The sequence below is a fragment of the Oncorhynchus mykiss genome, chromosome 19, assembly GCF_057628025.1.
Source record: "Oncorhynchus mykiss isolate SJ-2025 chromosome 19, ASM5762802v1, whole genome shotgun sequence".
Lineage (NCBI taxonomy): Eukaryota > Metazoa > Chordata > Actinopteri > Salmoniformes > Salmonidae > Oncorhynchus > Oncorhynchus mykiss.
Window position 1 is genome coordinate 24,617,874 of NC_143040.1, and position 20,966 is coordinate 24,638,839.

Genomic DNA, 20,966 nt, shown 5'->3' on the forward strand with positions numbered 1-20,966 from the left:
TACAACTCAGCTGCCAGAGCGGAAGGGAACCACTCAGGAATTTCATCATGCTTTCCAATAGACAATGGGAGAAGATTTCACCTTTCCGCAGGACAATAACCTAAAACACAAGGCCAAATCTGCACTGGAGTTAATTACCAAGATGACATTGAATGTTCCTAAATGGCCTACTTACAGTTCAGTTGGAGTCTGTTTGATTGAGTGTGTGGACAGGTGTCTTTTATACAGGTAACGAGTTCAAACAGGTGCAGTTAATACAGGTAATGAGTGGAGAACAGGAGGGCTTCTTAAAGCAAAACTAACAGGTCTGTGAGAGCCGGAATTCTTACTGGTTGGTAGGTGATCAAATACTTATGTCATGTAATAAAATGCAAATTAATAACTGGGGGCTTTCCTCTTTTGCTGCAGTAGTTAAATTCATTGTTTTTCGCAATGTTTTTTTGCCTGAGCATACCTCCAGTGACAGTGCCTCCTATCCTCTGTGTTCAGTAGCTCTATAGTAATCTGTGTGAAATACTACATACAAAAGCTAACAAGTGTGCTTGGAGAGTTAAAACAGCCTTGTTGCACACCTACATTAGCGCTTCCCTGTCTGCATTAGTTTAGATGTCACCACAACAGGGATTGAAGATACATAGAGCATAAACTGTTTGGGATAGGGGGCAGCATTTTCACGTTTGAATGAAAAGCGTGCCCAGAGTAAACTGCCTGCTTCTCCGTCCCAGTTGCTAATATATGCATATTATTAGTAGATTTGGATAGAAAACACTGAAGTTTCTAAAACTGTTTGAATTATGTCTGTGAGTATAACAGAACTCATATGGCAGGTGAAAGCCTGAGAAAAATCCAACCAGGATGTGGGAAATCTGAGGTTTGTAGTTTTTCAACTCTTGGCCTATCGAATACAGTGTCTATGGGGTCAAATTGCACTTCCTAAGGCTTCCACTAGATGTCAATAGTCTGACACAGCGGTTTCATTCAGGAGAAGTATATATTTAATTCTGTGAATAACACTTGTATCTTTTATCAATGTTTATTATGAGTATTTCTGTAAATTGATGTGGCTCTCTGCAAAATCACTGGATGTTTTGGAAGTAAAACATTAATGAACGTAACGCGCCAATGTAAACTGAGATTTTTGGATATAAATATGCACTTTATCGAACAAAACATACATGTATTGTGTAACATGATGTCCTATGAGTGTCATCTGATGAAGATCATCAAAGGTTAGTGATTCATTTTATCTGTATTTCTGCTTTTTGTGACTCCTTTCTTTGGCTGGAAAAATGGCTGTGTGTGTTTTTGTGACTTGGCTCTGACCTAACAGAATCCTATGTTGTGTTTTCGCTGTAAAGCCTTTTTAACAAGAAGTTTCTTTCATTTGGTATATTGCACTTGTTAATGTATGAAAGTTACATATTTCTAAAAAATATTTTTGAATTTCGCATGCTGCCTTTTCAGCGGAATGTTGTCGAGGGGTGCCGCTACGTGAACCCCTAGCCATAAGAAGTTAAGGGGGGTGAATGTCCGGTAGTTTCTTATCTGTAAAATTCTGAATAACATTGCCTAGTTTTCATAGCTACCCTCAAAGTTGAAGGTGTCAGTGATCATGTAGAAGGGGTCACTCAAGAATATTCTCTGAGAAGGAATTTCAATGGGTATCATGGGCAAGTTCTGAGGCAATTACTGAAAATGTAAATAAGAATGTTACGGTCATGGAACATGTGCCATGAGAGATTGTTGGCCAAATTATTTGTCTCAGATACATGCTGCCAGCTACATATGGCTGTCAGGTGCGGCAGGTAGCCTAGCGGTTAGGAGCTTTGGACCGGGTTGTTGGTTCAAATCCCCGAGATGACTAGGTGAAAAATCGCTCTGGGTAAGTGCGTCTGCTAAATGTTCCTTAAGCAAGGGTGGAGGCCGATGACATCACGGATTTGCAGTTGTCTAAAAAAACACTATTTTGCTCAAAACATGTTGTTTTTAAAAAAACATTTTTGTTTGTGTACTTTTCATAGTAAAAGTTTAAAAATCAGTTTAGAATGCAATTAGTTTAGGGATGTTTGCTAGGGATGGGGTAAAAGTGTGACACCACTCCAGCCCCCGAGGACTTGCCCATCTGCTCTATCTAATACCGACTGGGACTATGTCGCACAGCAAGAGCTGAGTGGGGACGAACGGATTCGTTTCAGTCAGTTCTGAGGCCATGTCTAGACTTGACAGTTCATGCAGCTTTTGTATTCTGATCATGGAGTTATCATGGAATTCCGACAATGTCATGCATCCACACAAACGTTAAAATGTGTCTACGGTGTCCACATTGTGTCCAGATTCCCTTTTCCTGTGCTAAATTCAAATGCCAGTATGCATTCTGCAAACAGTGAAAGAGGCTTAATATAACACAACAACTTGATGGTAGTAGCCAACTACTGTAGTTAACTAGCCAGCTAACCTTTGTAAATAGCCAGCAAGCTAGTTAGCAAAGCTAAAGGGATAAATATATTTTTTTTTATAAGCTAGATACAGTGCCTTGCCTTGAAAGTATTCGGCCCCCTTGAACTTTGCGACCTTTTGCCACATTTCAGGCTTCAAACATAAAGATATAAAACTGTATCTTTTTGTGAAGAATCAACAACAAGTGGGACACAATCATGAAGTGGAAAGACATTTATTGGATATTTCAAACTTTTTTAACAAATCAAAAACTGAAAAATTGGGCGTGCAAAATTATTCAGCCCCTTTACTTTCAGTGCAGCAAACTCTCTCCAGAAGTTCAGTGAGGATCTCTGAATGATCCAATGTTGACCTAAATGACTAATGATGATAAATACAATCCACCTGTGTGTAATCAAGTCTCCGTATACATGCACCTGCACTGTGATAGTCTCAGAGGTCCGTTAAAAGCGCAGAGAGCATCATGAAGAACAAGGAACACACCAGGCAGGTCCGAGATACTGTTGTGAAGAAGTTTAAAGCCGGATTTGGATACAAAAAGATTTCCCAAGCTTTAAACATCCAAAGGAGTACTGTGCAAGCGATAATATTGAAATGGAAGGAGTATCAGACAACTGCAAATCTACCAAGACCTGGCCGTCCCTCTAAACTTTCAGCTCATACAAGGAGAAGACTGATCAGAGATGCAGCCAAGAGGCCCATGATCACTCTGGATGAACTTCAGAGATCTACAGCTGAGGTGGGAGACTCTGTCCATAGGACAACAATCAGTCATATATTGCACAAATCTGGCCTTTATGGAAGAGTGGCAAGAAGAAAGCCATTTCTTAAAGAAATCCATAAAAAGTGTTGTTTAAAGTTTGCCACAAGCCACCTGGGAGACACACCAAACATGTGGAAGAAGGTGCTCTGGTCAGATGAAACCAAAATTGAACATTTTGGCAACAATGCAAAATGTTATGTTTGGCGTAAAAGCAACACAGCTCATCACCCTGAACACACCATCCCCACTGTCAAACATGGTGGTGGCAGCATCATGGTTTGGGCCTGCTTTTCTTCAGCAGGGACAGGGAAGATGGTTAAAATTGATGGGAAGATGGATGGAGCCAAATACAGGACCATTCTGGAAGAAAACCTGATGGAGTCTGCAAAAGACCTGAGACTGGGACGGAGATTTGTCTTCCAACAAGACAATGATCCAAAACATAAAGCAACATCTACAATGGAATGGTTCAAAAATAAACATATCCAGGTGTTAGAATGGCCAAGTCAAAGTCCAGACCTGAATCCAATCGAGAATCTGTGGAAAGAACTGAAAACTGCTGTTCACAAATGCTCTCCATCCAAACTCACTGAGCTCGAGCTGTTTTGCAAGGAGGAATGGGAAAAAAATTCAGTCTCTCGATGTGCAAAACTGATAGAGACATACCCCAAGCGACTTACAGCTGTAATCACAGCAAAAGGTGGTGCTACAAAGTATTAACTTAAAGGGGCTGAATAATTTTGCACGCCCAATTTTTCAGTTTTTGATTTGTTAAAAAAGTTTGAAATATCCAATAAATGTCGTTCCACTTCATGATTGTGTCCCACTTGTTGTTGATTCTTCACAAAAAAAATAGTTTTATATCTTTATGTTTGAAGCCTGAAATGTGGCAAAAGGTCGCAAAGTTCAAGGGGGCCGAATACTTTCGCAAGGCACTGTTTATAGCCTCTCCCTGATAACAAAAAATCAATATATGAAAGACCTTATACAACTTGAAGCAACCACATATTTAGCCATGGAACAGGTTCTGATTGGCCAGTGAGGGCCTTGATGTGTAATGTAATAAGCACTACCATATTTCAAAGAACAGCGCGGGGAACCAAGGAAGTGACGTAGCCGAGAGTACGCGTCCAGAGTGAGCTATCGACAAGGTGATGGTGGTTGGAAGAGCGCGCTTGTTTGAAATAGAAAAGCGTTGCGGTAGCTTTTGATAAAGAATAACATCAAGACGAAGCAGCTGCTTTATAAGTGGGATCCCGAGGGGTTCGTGCTGATTGTACGGAGATTGTGACAGCCGGTTAAATGGCGTCCCTTGAGAGAAAGCAAGAACAAGATGTATGTCAGGAGAAGTGCAGTATTATCAGAAGGAGACGTATACTTGGAATATGGAGGAGGAATGGAGGGGAAAATGGTGGCAGAGGAGGTCTAAGAGAGAGAGGGAAGAAGTCGGTGAGCTTGAGTCGGTTAAAAATGGCGAAAAAATTGTGGTTTGTTAAAAAAGAGATGGTTTGTTAAAGAAGAATTGTAGAAAGTGTAAGCAGAGAGCTGAAGACAGGAGGAGAAATGGAAGTGAATGAGGTCAAAGTATCAGAGGTGGTAGGTGTGGTGAAGTTCTCGGACACAGTGGCTTGCACCGAGGGTCCGAATAAAGATGGGTCTGTGCCAGTAGGAGTGAAGTTTTTAAAAAAGTGGACCCTTGCCTTTTGGCTGATCCATTTGTGGTTTCAGGGTGGGTGAAAACGGAGTTGGGTGCTGTGGAATCAGTGAGGGTAACCAGAAGTGGTCTTGTGATAATTGTTTGTGTTACTGCTGGTCAAAGGGAGAAGGCGCTCGCCGTTAAACGAATGGGGGCAAGAAATGTGAATTGTTTCGCTACCCAAGAAAAGGGCACCATTGAAAGGAGTGATCACCGGGGTAGCAGTAAATTTAAAAGTTGACCAACTTAAGGGGAAGATTCCCGGTGTTTGTGATGCTTGTCGTTTGGTGCGACACAGACAGGGTGGCGAGAGTGGTGAAACAGAAGAGTCATTGTCTGTTCTTTAAAAATTTTATGTTGAGTCTTTGCCAGACAAAGTGATGTTACATTAAGATGTTACAGGTGTCAAGCTTATGGGCATGTGGCAGCAGTGTGTAGGAGGGAGGTTCCTAGGTGTGAGAAGTGTGCAGAAGGGCATGAGACAAAGGAATGTGTAGCATTGGGAAAAGTAGTGGTATGTGTGAATTGTAGGGATGCCTTTGGGGCTGGAGATCAGAAATCTCCCGTGCAAGAGACTCAGGTTGAGGTTTCCAGGGTTAGAGTAGTGCAAAAGTTGTCTTATGCTGAGGCAATGAAGAAAGTAGAGGAAGATGGGTCAAGGGGGAGGGATCCTGAGAGGAGTGGTGTGAGTAGTAGAACTGTACCAGTACAGAGGGTTAGGCCAATTAGGGATATATGTTTCAGTAAGATTGGATTTTTTAGCATGTATAACAATGGTTATCAACTGTACTGCAGGGATGGAACGTAAGCCGCAGAAAATTGAGGTTTTGATGGCAGCTGCAGAGAAGTATTTGGGTGTGCAAGACTTGACATCAGAAGAGTTACAGGGTGTGTTAAGTGAAGTCTCATCATTTCCGGTTGTTGGCATGAGGTATGACTAAATATATTTAAATAGGGGAGTAGGGTGGTGTTATATTTATTACATTTTTTGGTGAGTGAAAGGGTATTTATAAATTTGTTTCAAGCAAAGTATAAGTGATTTGTACTCCAGTCTAGTAGGTGGCGGTAATGCAACATATTTGGATGCCAAACACCGTTCAACCTCATCGAATAAGAACAGCGCGCATACGCTTTTCATTTAGGTACACCCTTTGCGCTACGACGCTAACCAATAACATTTCTCTTCACTGTAAACGGAAGTGAACAGTGACCAAGAACAATTTCCACGTTAGCGTTTTTAATTGTTGTTATTTAGACGTTTATTAACGCCATGGAGCACAAAATATTATTATTTTAACTACACAGCATCACATACTTACGCCATGTAGTCTTTAATTCGCGTTGGAGACAGGACTTGGTTGATAGACGTTATAGGTAACGCTAGCTGCTAACAATGGCTAACTGTATGGTTTTTCATACGCAAATAGCCTCCATCATGGAGGTGCTAGCGAATGCAGCCGTGGCAGAGATCTGTAAACTCGTAGATGACGACTATGCAGTGTTTCGTTTGGAAATTTCTGAAAGCCAGAAACAGAACAGGGCATTGCGCAGGAAATTACAGCTACAGGAACTGAAGGTGGCACGGGAGCGCGCCGACAGGACAATGCGAGAGCGCGTCCTCGCCAGTCGTCCCAGTAGTGGCAAGATCCTCGACCAATACAGAGGAATGGCAAGAGGTACTTTTTGCAGAAGGCGGAGGCTGCGCGGCCTGTTGTCGTTCATATATACAGTAGCTCAGTGCCCGTTCCCCTCTTTGTCCAGATGTGTTACCCAGAATTCGGTCTTGGTCATGTGTAGGATAGTATGCAATAGTAAACTTAGCTATCTTGCGCAAAGACACAATTTCATATTCTAACCAGGTCTTGACTTACTGTATTTCCTATTTACTTAATGAAAACAATGTGATGCATGGAATATAATACATCAATCAATAAATAGAATATTAAGCAGTTATGAGAAGTGATACCTTATATTCTTGCCAATTCTAGACAGTGTCAACTGTCAATAGTGGGAATATACTGTTGAGCATAGACAGTCGCTAATCAAACCACCTCATCTCCTCAATCACTCTTTCAGGTGGCGGGCATCTCACTGGAGGCCAAATAAATGTTGTGAAGCCAGTGGGACCCAATGCATGGCGAGATGACCAACCAATCACGGTTGATGAGGGGAGTGGAACCTCAACCCAGCACGTTATCATGATAGAGGTTAGTGTAATAGTGTTGCATTAAAAATTACAGTTGTTTTGTAAATCAAATGTTTTGATGGCCCGTTTGTTTCAGAAAGGCTCCCCTCAGCTATTCACTTCAGATATCTGTCTTAGGGGAGCTTGAAAGACTTCCCTTCAACATTGTTATCCATGGTCCCTCGTTTTGTAGGTTACGAATTTGCTTAAAATTTACATTGATATATATATATATATATATATATATATCAAATGTATGTGTATCTGAGGTAATTTACTTACCCTATGCCGGTTTTCAACGTATTTGACGACCAAGAAGAAGCACAAAGCCGAAAAATTGAATGTTTATCATTTTCTTAATGTACTGGCTGGCAATGTTCAGTAAAATTGCTCCAGCGTAATCTAATATAAAGCACATCAAATGGACTGTAATTGAAAGGTTTTATTGTCCTGTAAGTCCTCAACTTGAGCAGGCACGCTAACAAGGCTGCTGAGTTGTAGTTCAAATGAGACTTTAATAACTTTTGCGATGTGTCTTACTACTTACAGCCTGAATTGACAATGTATTACATTTAGATTTTGATCTCTACACAATACCCCATAATGTCAAAGTGGAATTTTGTTTGTAGAACATTTTAGTAATTAATACAAAATTAAAAGCTGAAATGTAATGAGTAAAGTTTTTGTTATGGCAAGCCTAAATAAGTTCAGGAGTACAAATGTGCTTAACAAGTTGCGTGTACATTTTCCGTGTACAATAATACAGGTTAACATGGTTTTTGAATATCTAGCCCATTTCTGTTTCCCACACATAAAATTATCTTTAAGGTCCCTCAATCGAGCAGTGATTATCAAGCACATATTCAACCACAAAGACCAGGGAGGTTTTTCCATGCCTCGCAAAGAAGTGCACCTTTGAGCATGGTGAAGTAATTAATTAGGCTTTAGATGGTGTATCAATACACCCAGTCACTGCAAAGATACAGACAACCTTCCTAACTCCGTTGCCTGAGAGGAAGGAAACTGGTCAGGGATTTCACCATCAGGCCAATTGTGATTTTTAAAACAGTTAAGAGTTTAATGGGTGTGAAAGGAGAAATCTGGGGATGAATCAACAACATTGTAGTTACTCCACAATACTAACGTAAATGACAGAGTTAAAAGAAGGAAGCCTGTACAGAATACAAATATAACAAAACATGCATCCTGTTTGCAGTAAGGCACTACCGCACAGTGCCTTCGGAAAGTATTCAGACCTCTTGACTTTTTCCACATACTGTTAGGTTACATCTTTATTCAAAAATTAATTAAATTGTCCCCCCCCCCATCAATCTACACACAATACCCCATAATTACAAAGCAGAAACAGGATTTTAGCAATTTTTGCTAATTTATGTATATTTTTTAAACTGATCACATTTACTTAAGAATTGAGACCCTTTACTCAGTACTTTGAAGCACCTTTGGCAGTGATTACAGCCTTGAGTCTTCTTGGCTATGACGCTACAAGCTGTAGTGGAAAATGTCAAGGTGTCTATATACTTTCCGAAGGCACTGTATATCTGCAAAGAAATTAACTTTATGTCCTGAATACAAAGCGTTATGTTTGGGGCAAACACTACACATCACTGAGTGTCGTTCTTCATATTTCCAAGCATGGTGTTGGCTGCATCATGATATGGGTATGCTTGTCATCGGCAAGGACTAGGGAGTTTTTTTAGGATAAAAAGTAGCGGTATAGAGCTAAGCACAGGCAAAATCCTAGTGGAAAACCTGGTTCAGTCTGCTTTCCAATAGACAATGGGAGACAAATTCAGCTTTCAGCAGGACAATAACTTAAAACACAAGGCCAAATATACATTGGAGTTGCTTTGCAAGATTACATTGAATGTTCCTGAGTGGCCTAGTTACAGTTTTGACTTAAATCATCTTGAAAATCTATGGCAATACTTGAAAATGGCTGTCTAACAATGATCAACAACCAACTTGACAGCTTGAAGAATTTAAAAAAGAATAATGTGCAAATATTATACAGTACAATCGAGCTGTGCAAGGCTCTTAGACTTACCTAGAAAGACACAGCTGTAACCGCTGCCAAAGGGGATTCTAACATGTTTTGACTCATGGGTGTGAATACCTATGCAAATTAGATATTTCTGTATTTCATTTTCAATAAATTTGCTAACATTTCTAAAAATGTGTTTTCACTTTGTCATCATGTTGTATTGTGTAAAGATGGGTGAGGAAAAACAATCAATTTAATACATTTGAATTCAGGCTGTAACAACAACGTGGAATAAATGAAGAGGTATACATACAGTGGGGCAAAAAAGTATTTAGTCAGCCACCAATTGTGCAAGTTCTCCCACTTAAAAAGATGAGAGAGGCCTGTAATTCTCATCTTAGGTACACTTCAACTATGACAGACAAAATGAGAAAGAAAATCCAGAAAATCCCATTGTAGGGTTTTTAATGAATTTATTTGCAAATTATGGTGGAAAATAAGTATTTGGTCAATAACAAAAGTTTATCTCAATACTTTGTTATATACCCTTTGTTGGCAATGACAGAGGTCAAATGTTTTCTGTAAGTCTTCACAAGGTTTTCACACACTGTTGCTGGTATTTTGGCCCATTCCTCCATGCAGATCTCCTCTAGAGCAGTGATGTTTTGGGGCTGTTGCTGGGCAACACAGACTTTCAACTCCCTCCAAAGATTTTCTATAGGATTGAGATCTGGAGACTGGCTAGGCCGCTCCAGGACCTTGAAATGCTTTTTACGAAGCCACTCCTTCGTTGCCCGGGCGGTGTGTTTGGGATCATTGTCATACTGAAAGACCCAGCCATGTTTCATCTTCAATGCCCTTGCTGATTGAAGGAGGTTTTCACTCAAAATCTCACGATACATGGCCCCATTCATTCTTTCCTTTACACGGATTAGTCGTCCTGGTCCCTTTGCAGAAAAACAGCCCCAAAGCATGATTTTTCCACCCCCATGCTTCACAGTAGGTATGGTGTTCTTTGGATGCAACTCAGCATTCTCTGTCCTCCAAACACGACGAGTTGAGTTTTTACCAAAAAGTTATATTTTTGGTTTCATCTTACCATATGACATTCTTCCAATCTTCTTCTGGATCATCCAAATGCTCTCTAGCAAACTTCAGACGGGCCTGGACATGTACTGGCAGGGGGACACGTCTGGCACTGCAGGATTTGAGTCCCTGGCGGCGTAGTGTGTTACTGATGGTAGGCTTTGTTACTTTGTTCCCAGCTCTCTGCAGGTCATTCACTAGGTCCCCCTGTGTGGTTCTGGGATTTTTGCTCACCGTTCTTGTGATCATTTTGACCCCACGGGGTGAGATCTTGCATGGAGCCCCAGGTCGAGTATCAGTGGTCTTGTATGTCTTCCATTTCCTAATAATTGCTCCCACGGTTGATTTCTTCAAATCAAGCTGCTTACCTATTGCAGATTGTCTTCCCAGTCTGGTGCAGGTCTACAATTTTGTTTCTGGTGTCCTTTGACAGCTCTTTGGTCTTGGTCATAGTGGAGTTTGGAGTGTGACTGTTTGAGGTTGTGGACAGGTGTCTTTCATACTGATAACAAGTTCAAACAGGTGCCACTAATACAGGTAACGAGTGGAGGACAGAGGAGCCTCTTAAAGAAGAAGTTACAGTTCTGTGAGAGCCAGAAATCTTGCTTGTTTGTAGGTGACCACATACATATTTTCCACCATAATTTGCAAATAAATTCATTAAAAATCCTACAATGTGATTTTCTGGATTTTTTTCTTCTCATTTTGTCTGTCATAGTTGAAGTGTACCTATGATGAAAATCACAGGCCTCTCATCTTTTTAAGTGGGAGAACTTGCAACATTTTTGGCTGGCTAAATACTTTTTTGCCCCACACTATCTTATTTGACCACGTTCTCATGAATTTGATGATATAAGCGTGAAGCCCATTAAAAAACACATACTTCTTGTGTCAGGATGCAGATGCTGCAGGACCTGGGGTCAAGCTGGAGAGGTCTGAAGGAGAGGAGGACCCGCGGCACAGCAGAGACATCCAGACTGGAGCAGCGGCTGGAGTGGCGCCCCCTGTAGCCATGGAGGACACCACCACTGCCCCAGCGCAGCCCAGGACCCGATGCAGCATCACGGAGGTCAGTGGAACGCTGAACGCCGGCCTCAAGTCAGAGACAGACACCGAGACTTTAATGGGGCTCGGGCAACTGGGCTGTCCTCCTGCTCCCCGCTCAGAGTATTTACTTTATGGTAGCCCAAGGACGGTTCTATCCCATCAGGACACAGGTGATGCGTTACAGGCTGGCAATGATCCGTCCTGTTCATATGCGACAGAGATGATACCTGGTGACATGCCTGTGGGCTTAGATACACAGACTAATCCAATGAGAGGGGAAATGGACCGGTACAGTGGTAGTGTCTACTCTGAAGGGTCCCTAGATAAGAAAGGGGAGGTTATAGTCATAGATGAGGTGACTGTAAAAGTGGAGGGTGGTGCACCTCTGACATGGAATGCAGACGAGACTCATTTAAGAGAAGGACACTCGCAAGGCAACACCAGTGACTTCTTAGACTATAGTGAAAGCATAGAAAAAAATCTAAATGTCGTGACCCACTCCCCTTTACTCACTTTCAGGGATTGCGACCCAGTGTCCACGTCGATGGCACCTTCCGATTCACACGGTCGCGTCCTTTTTGATCAGGCATTGAACTCAAACAAAAGGGCTAGAGCTCAGGCTCAGGGAGGGGGCACCACATCGGGCAATAGTAAAGAGAAACGGTTCCTCTGCATGTTCTGTAACAAAGGCTTCAGCTGCCCCCAGAAGGTGGAGATTCACCAGAGGGTCCACACGGGGGAGAAACCCTTCAGCTGTACCCAGTGTCACATGCGCTTCGCCCAGGCTTGCACCCTGAAGAGGCACCAAAGGGTCCACACGGGGGAAAAACCCTACAGCTGTACCCAGTGTCACATGCGCTTCGCCCAGGCTGGTAACCTGAAGATGCACCTGAAGGTCCACACAGGAGAAAGGTCTTCTGACATGTAGATCAAATCCTGCATTAAAGACAAAGGTTAATTGTCATTGTTGTCAGCATAAAAGATCCACAGATACATTTGGAATACCGAGAGTAACAGATTTCAGTGTTGAATATTCCTGGGTAGAATATTGCATCCAGACATTGTGTGATATTTTAGCCTAAAAATCTGTTACCATATTGTGTTTGTACTTTGTAAGCTATATGATGGTCACGAATGCCTATTTCATTACTTCCATTCAAAAGAAAATGAATGCAATTCGTCAAGTTCATGCAGATTTTTTTGTTGAGACGTGTATGTGTGGTTTTCATATGGTGTATTTAACACTTGTTTGTTTAATAAACACAAAATGGGACTTTTCATTCTAACACTTTCATTGAGACTCTCTTCAGTATACATCACATCTGATCTCACCCTATTCTGCATAAACCCAACAGCACTTTATAACCAATATACTCTTACTAAATACACCTAAAGCTTGCCTCATAATATGAAGTAAAATGTTAATGTTTCAAACAGCATAATGCCTCCAGCTCACATTGCAAGTGGTGTGTGATGCGCTGAGTGGCGAATGGGAAGCTCGCTTCAATTACCAGTTGAGAATTTAAAACAGTAGCTCTTTTTAATAGTGAATTCAAAACTGTTTTAACGCGCTCATGTGCGGTGCACTTTTGATGACTTGGGTTGTCCTGCTAATTGCATTATGGAACGACAATTTGCACACTGCCTTGTGTACATTGCTGTGCTTATAATGTGAAGAAATAATAGTTTATCAACATTTTAAGGTAAACGTTCTGATCTGTTGTATCGGCCTCATTGCGATTGAATGTTTTTCTTATGTAGCCTAGGCCTACTGGTTGTATGAATTTGGGATCTTTCGTCCCACAACTGTCCCAGAGTCTGTTTGGAATAGGCTATTTCTTTCTCGCATAGAACGACAAGCTGACCAATATAACAGGTACACTTTTCTACTGTGGGGTGTAGTCTTGACATAGGCTAGTGATTCTGCTGTTGGTTACTCATCTTGTTGGCTGAAAGAAAAGTACATGTGGACAGTTATTCTAACATCTTCAAAGTGCGCATCGGAATTCGGTAAGAAGGACGTTCTATTGAGATGAATTACCATAGTCTAAATGTGATTTCTGTCATTCTGAGCACTGTGGGTGGACGGCCTAATCAGGTTACGCACCCAATGCATATGGGTCTGGTACATTTCTCAAATGTCACATAAATGAAAATGCTTCCAGAAATGTCCTGTGTGTATGTAACCTGAGGGTATCACCTGTCTCTTCCAGGAGGAGGGTCCAGAGATGGTGCTGGTGAAGGAGGAGGGGTGTGAGGAGAGTCTGGGGAACCCTGAGGGAACCATGGTCATGGAGGACAACCAGACTACACCCTCTCCTGAACCCACGGAGGAATCAGCTGAGCAGCACAGGACCACTTACAGTCTCACTGAGGTGAGCCCAATGTAAACTAGAGTCTGAATGGTATTAGGTCAGGGCCTGAATCCACAAAGCTTCTCAGTGTGAGTGCTAATCTGCATCAGTTTTGCCTTTTGGATCATAATGAATAAGATTATATGTACAGATCCTAGATCAGCACTTTTTGTCTTAAGTGTGGGACCATGTATTTTGAATTATCAAATCATTAAAGACTGTCAAGTAATCAAATCAACTAACATTTTTGCATAGTACTCATAGCAATCCCTCATTTCCCAATCAGAAGATGCTCATATCAGATTTCTTGATCCAACACAATGTTTTTCTGTACCTCTTACAGTCAGTAGACATGGAGGATGGGAAGCCTGATCTGATGCTGGTCAAAGAGGAGACAACAGAAGATGGACCAGAGAGCACTGACCTGCTGAGTGGACTAAAGATGGGGGAGCAAGGTAAGGGAGAAATACATATTTTATTCATTTTTTTTATTTTACCTTTATTTAACTGGGCAAGTCAGTTAAGAACAAATTCTTATTTTCAATGACGGCCTAGGAACAGTGGGTTAACTGCCTGTTCAGGGGCATACGGTAATAGCTCTTCAATGGGAATAGTGATGCTTCTGGCTATTAGGTCGTTCCACCAATTAGGTGGCTTTTGAGTAGTGTAACTTGGTGTAAAAAATAATGAGCACATATTCAATTAAATAAAAAACATTTTGTCCCCATCTCAAGAGGTTAACCCTTGTGTAGTCTTAACATTCTGTATACTCCCCTTGTCCTAAGGGTAAAAAATGACCCCCCCTTCACTAAACCCCTAAAATAAAGCATCTTAATTGAATTTTAAACCCCAAATCTATTTTGCATGAAGAAACAACCTGTCATTCATCACAAACTTTGTGAATATCTGGGTTATCCCTGTTGACAATGCAGAAAGACTGCATTTAATCAGTGGACACCACTCGTTTTTATTACAACACACCTCTCATACTTGTTTTCTTTACTAAAGTAGAGGTTTATTATTATTATTGCTAAAGGTACTGCATAGGTGTAAACATACATTTTTCAGCAAGAGATAGCACTTGTATAGCCTAAGAAAGTAGCAGAAAGGTGCAGAAAGTAGTTTTGAATGCATTTTATTGAAGGGAAACAACACGTCTTGAACCTTTTTGGCAACATAGTGATATATTCTTATTTACTGTACAATGAGGAATTCAGCTACAAAATACTAGCCTTCTCCCATTTTTTTACTATTGCCCCCACCCACAAGGTGTATAAACAACAACAATAAATAAGAATAAAATAAGATAATAGATACAAAAACGTGAAGAACATAAATCAATCAACTCGAATTATCACATGTAGGACAGTATGCAAGTGTGTGTGCATGGACTTTGCAGATGTATTTCTCACATGTGCAGCACATAGTATTTGTTTTACAATCCTCCTTTGGGGGCAGAATTGGCATCTCCTCTTGCCTGCCCCAGCTGCAGCCTCAGGTGGATCAAGACAAGATTCAGACCCCTGAACAGCTTTCACAAGCGCTGCAGAGGCTGCTGTGTGGGGACGCGCTCCCTTCTTTGAATGTGTGGAGTTACAAGTGCCTTTTCCAGCTGCTCCCTCCTCTTGTTCTGCTTATTAGGCATCCAGATAGGGTTGATCTTGCTCCATATCACGAAGGCATTGTATGAGGACACATCAATGATATTATGGAAGATGACCAGGAGTCAGCGGGCAGTCATCCTCCTGCAGCTTTAAGTTCTAATCACCTTGTCCAGGTTGTCCACGCCTCCTTTGTGGGGGTTGTAGTCCAGGATGATGGCATGGTCCTGTCCTCACGATTACTGATCTCAGCTGTTTTGTGCAGTGTGCTCAGGAGTGCCACATTCTTGATCCTCTTTGGGAGATAAGAAACTAGAGTGGTGATGGGGGTGAAGGCAAACTTTGACGAGAAGGCCTCTCTCCCCCTTGTTGTGAGGATTGCAGGGGTGGAGCTCAGGCTTGTTCTTTCTAACTGTGCCAACCATGGTGATCTTCCTCTTCAGGAGCTGCTGGCTGAGTTCAATCAGTAGCACACATAATCTCAATTTCTAATTGTGTGTGTCTTTGTGATTTTTCTGGTGTGTAAATGGTTTTATAACGTGCCAGGTCAAAAATGATCCTAAGACAATCTTTGTACCCTGGTGGTGTACAGCTTTCATGGAAATATGAACAAAGGCGATGTTTCACTTTTTCTAATGTTGGGGTCACTCTAGGAAAAGTAATACAATTTCAAGTTGGTTTTCTCTGCAATTAAGACAAGGGTTAAATAAAATAAAAAAGGCTAAGTCCCAAATAAAGTAACAGGGTTGATAAATTCATCTTAAAACAGCCATGAATCCCCTTGTGACAGGGAATGGTTGCCTAAAATCAGACGGTTACCATGGTTACTCCATGGATATACGTCTTAAAGAAATAGTCTCTACAAGGCAAAATGTTGAATCAAATTATATTTACACTTACTTTACCGGTTGTTCATGCTGCTGGTCCTTTTGGGAGTAGGAGGTGGAGATAAGGTATCCAAAAGGAAGTGTTGTTTACCCAACTTTTTGTGGTGCCGGTAGGTTCTCTCGCTTGTATTTTCAATCAGTTAATACATTGCACGTGATGCACAATATGTAGACAATAGCCGAATGTAACCGAATGTAGTCGACCGAAGCATGTTATATCGCAATCAGCTGGTAGTGTTTGCCGTTAGGTTAGGCTCGGGCACGTTGTGCAAGTGTTTGTCACCTGCAAATTGCATCAGTATTGAAAATAAAAAACGGAAATACAAACAATATACATTCCTACCTGCAAAAGGACCAACCACACAGACAACGGTAAAGTATAATTTTATTCAGCTTTATGGCTTGTAGAGGTCTTGAGAGGAAACTTTCCTGATCCAAATGCTCATTTCTGCCCGACGTGGTTCTTCAACCTAGGGGAATGGACGCTTGTTGTGTACAGCAGGAAGGGGAAATTAAATGCAAGCTTTAAAAAAAAAAAACAGTCTAGAAATGTTTTGTCTATCTATAGGTGTTAGGAGAAATATACATTCTCATGGTTCATAAGCTGAACTTCAATTAGAATTCTCGGTCTGTGACCCAGAAGTTGTAAGGTTCTGGTTGAAATGAAACAGATAGAGACCAGTCCACAATAGTCAGTTACGTTTATTCTCGAGAGCTCTGGTCATAATCCCATGTACATTCGTTTATATATCACACATAGCGTCCTAAATGTCCCTCCTCCTCTCTGACAATGACAAAGCTGCTTTTCAATTCCATTCCAACACATACATATTGCTTATCATATGCTACCACATGTTACACAATCTACTGCAAGCCCAACGGTTTCTCCCCTCCCTGGATGGGGAAGAGACATCTTTCCTGTTGTTAGTTTCACTGTGGTCACAAGTTGTCTGTCCACAAGTTGTCTGTTAACACTTCTTCTTTGGCTATGTACAAACATTCTTCATCAGACAGGATAGAATTCAATTAGTTACAGTTCTACGTTAAATGTATACATCATTTAGTCATTATTCATAAAAATCCCATAACAATAGGTAACAGGGTTTACATGTTATGCTCGACCCGCTCAGAGTATAAAGAGAATAACCAGCTCAACTGATTTTACACTATGATTTCACGACGAGATGTTCAATGTCTTTTGAAAATAATATTTATTTACATTAAAATTAAGGTAAAAATCACATGAAACAAATAATCTTCAGTAATTACTTTGTCAAAGCAAAACAATAACTAGGGCTTAATGAGGGTGAAAACGTATAGAAATGTGGGTTAAAATGTACAAAGGGAAATGTCAAAATGCTGAATTTTGACACAGGCTATAAATGTATTTATTCATATAAGCAAATCTGATTTTTTTTTTGTGCTCTATATTAAAGGGCACTTTAATATTAGTGAATCATTTCTATCTAAAAGATCAATGAGATGCATTTTTTTTTTTTAATTACTGTGTGATGACACTTATTCTTTCTTTAAAAAAAAATTCATTCCATAAGATGAAATTAATAAAATTTACACTACCGGTGAAAAGTTTTTGAACACTTACTCATTCGGCGGCAGGGTAAAGGTAAATTAAAAATAAAAATTCCAGGGTGTTTCTTTATTTTTACTATTTTCTACATTGTAGAATAATAGTGAAGACATACAAACTATGAAATAACACATGGAATCATGTAGCAACCAAAAAAATCTAAATATATTTTATATTTTGAGATTATTCAAATAGCTACCCTTTTCCTTGATGACCGCTTTGCACACTCTTGGAATTCTCTCAACCAGCTTCATGAGGTAGTCACCTGGAATGCATTTCAATTAACAGGTGTGCCTTGTTAAAAGTTAATTTGTGGAATTTCTTTCCTTAATGCGTTTGAGCCAATCATTTGTGTTGTGACAAGGTAGCCCCCCTACCTTGTCACAACACAAATGATTGGCTCAAACGCATACAGCAGTATACAGCAGATAGCCCTATTTGGTTAAAGACCAAGTCCATATTATGGCACGAACAGCTCAAATAAGCAAAGAGAAACGACAGTCCATCATTACTTTAAGACAAAGGTCAGTCAATGCGAAAAATTTCAAGAACTTTTAAAGTTTCTTCAAGTGCAGTTGCAAAAACCATTGAGCTATGATGAAACTGGCTTTCATGAGGACCGCCACAGGAATAGAAGACCCAGAGTCTCCTCTGCAGCAGAGGATAAGTTCATTAGAGTTATCAGCCTCAGAAATTGCAGCCCAAATAAATGCTTCAGAGTTCAAGTAACAGACACATCTCAACCTCAACTGTTCAGAGGAGACTGCGTGAATCAGGCCTTCATTGTCGAATTGCTGTATAGAAACCTCTACTAAAGGACACCAATAAGAAGAAAAGACTTGCCTGGGCCAAGGAACACGAGCAATGGACATTAGACCGGTGGAAATCTTTGCTTTGGTCTGATAAGTCAAAATGTTTGTATCTTTCTGTATCTGTATCTTTCTGTGGAACGCAGAGTAGGTGAACGCATGTTCTCAGCATGTGTGGTTCTCAGCATGGAGGAGGAGGTGTGATGGTGCTTTGCTGGTGACACTGATTTATTTAGAATTCAAGGCACACTTAACCAGCATGGGTACCAAAGCATTCTGCAGCAATACGCCATCCCATCTGGTTTGCGCTTAGTGGGACTATCATTTGTTTTTCAACAGGACAATTACCCTAAACACACCTCCAGGCTGTATAAGGGTTATTTGACAAAGATGGAAAGTGATTGAGTGCTGCATCAGATGACCTGACCTCCGCAATCACCCACCTCGACCCAATTGAGATGGTTTGGGATGAGTTGTACCTTAGAGTGAAGGAAAAGCAGCCAACAAGTGCTCAGCATATGTGGGAACTCCTTCAAGACTGTTGGAAAAGCATTCCAGGTGAAGCTGGTTGAGGGACTGCCAAGAGTGTGCAATGCTGTCATTAAGGCAAAGGGTGGCTATTTGAAGAATCTCAAATATAAAATATATTTTGATTTGTTAAACACTTTTTTGTTTACTACTTGATTCCATATGTGTTATTTCATAGTTTAGATGTCTTCACTATTTTTCTACAATGTAGAAAATAGTTTAAAAAAAACACACATTACAATGTATGAACTAGACCAGGTAATTTACTTATTTTTCTTCTCCATATGTAGAGTTTTCTCTGCCATGTTTAGAAGTCTATTTTGTAACCCCTTCCTGCAGGTGATTGGCTGGAGGATAACAGAGGAGACTGGGCGGCCATCTTGGATTCCCAGGCCCAGACGGGTGCAGCCAAGGGCCCGGGGGATGACATCACTGAGCAGGCCAGGACCAGAGATGACATAGTGGAGGTCAGTGGATGGGACAGCATCCTCAACTCTGGCCTGGGGAACAACACTGTTAACCAGAAACAGAGAGTTGAACACAAAACAACGGAACCTAGTCTCCATGACAACAGACTGATTGAGACAAGGGTGAGGCGTAGACTTGGTCTGCGGGGACAGGGAGGTGTCCGTATGCGGCGGGAGAGAACAGACACAGACTCTAGCGATGCTCCATCCTGCTCCTATAGTCGTGATTCAGAGACATTGGTGGCGCCTCAGGTTAACCCCCTAACAGGTGCTGCCTTCAGCCTGCCTTCTATAGGATCTATCAACTGGAACATGGACCCTGCGACAACACAGACACTCCCAGGCCTTCATGCTCCTCACACTCTCCTAATGTTAAACCAGACCTCAGAAAATGCCAGTGCCTCAACACTAAATGGCTACACTAGCCCATTGACAAATGAGAGTAGTAGAGATGGAATCAGTAAAGGTGGCAGCGCCAAAGAGAAGCGATTCCCGTGTTCGTTCTGTGGGAAAGCGTTCAGTTTCCCTAAACAGGTGGAGATCCACCAGAGGATGCACACGGGGGAGAAACCATTCGGCTGCCACCTATGCCGGGCCAATTTCTCTCACTCGTCCAGCCTGAAGAGGCACCAGAGGGTCCACACAGGGGAGAAACCCTACAATTGTCCCCAGTGTGAGAAGAGGTTCTCCCACCAGCACCAGCTGAAGATGCACCTGAAGATCCACACGGGAGAGAGGCCGTTCGCCTGTACACATTGTGGGAAGAGGTTCTCAGAGAGAAGCTACCTGAGGATACACCAGCAGAAAATGCACACGGCCCATGTAATGTAGAACTAGTTAGTTTGTTTGTCGTCAATTTAGTTGATTTTGGATGTATAGGGAACTTCAACTGGATGAAGTGAACTGGGGAAAGAATTAGTACGATAAAATGCTTCACTGATTAAGAGTGATAAGTATGTCCCTTTTTAAGTTGATGCTGGTGTTTATAGTGACATGATGATAGTGCCTTAATTCATGTTTACTTGATATAAAGTAGTAAAGATGTGTGTAATGTTGAATTTTATCCAAAGTATTCTAAAATGTATTTCATCAAAGCGAGGGTAAAGTGTTAGCATAGTGAGAACAGTTATTCTACTTGTCACGTATCGTTTTGTGCAATAAAAGTAATGTACTTCAAAGTTGTGAGTGTTGTTGAAATTAAATACAAAATTGACTCTGTGCTGACTTGGTTATTTTTGTATCATTGCAGGGACTGAGTTTCCCTTATCTCAGTCGAACCAAAACATTATACTTAGTTCTTGAATCAACACATATGGAATTTTTTTTAATAAACTCCAATATTGTTGGGTACTTGAATCAGGGTTAGAGATGGGCTTGACATTTTATAATGCCATGTTTCTTATATAAACTTTTATGTATTTCTGTTCAATTTGGGCAATTCCACTTCAAGATGTTACAAAACAAAAAACATTGATTTCAAAGTTGAACAAACA

General features: G+C 41.1%; 1 protein-coding gene across 2 annotated transcripts; it reads left to right on the plus strand.

The window, feature by feature from the left end:
- The first annotated feature begins 4,970 nt into the window (after positions 1–4,970).
- Positions 4,971–20,691, plus strand: LOC149975136 (uncharacterized). Of its 2 annotated transcripts, XM_021575102.3 has the most exons (6): positions 4,971–6,592; positions 6,993–7,123; positions 11,088–11,261; positions 13,453–13,614; positions 13,937–14,048; positions 19,346–20,691. In XM_021575102.3, exons 1-6 carry the CDS (start codon positions 6,310–6,312, stop codon positions 20,302–20,304), a joined length of 1,821 nt encoding a protein of 606 aa, XP_021430777.2. In that variant the 5' UTR covers positions 4,971–6,309; the 3' UTR covers positions 20,305–20,691. The 2 variants fall into 2 exon arrangements, with proteins under 2 accessions (XP_021430777.2, XP_090066659.1); XM_090210533.1 differs by lacking the exons at positions 13,453–13,614; positions 13,937–14,048; positions 19,346–20,691 and having other exon boundaries at positions 11,088–12,522.
- Positions 20,692–20,966: the final 275 nt, after the last annotated feature.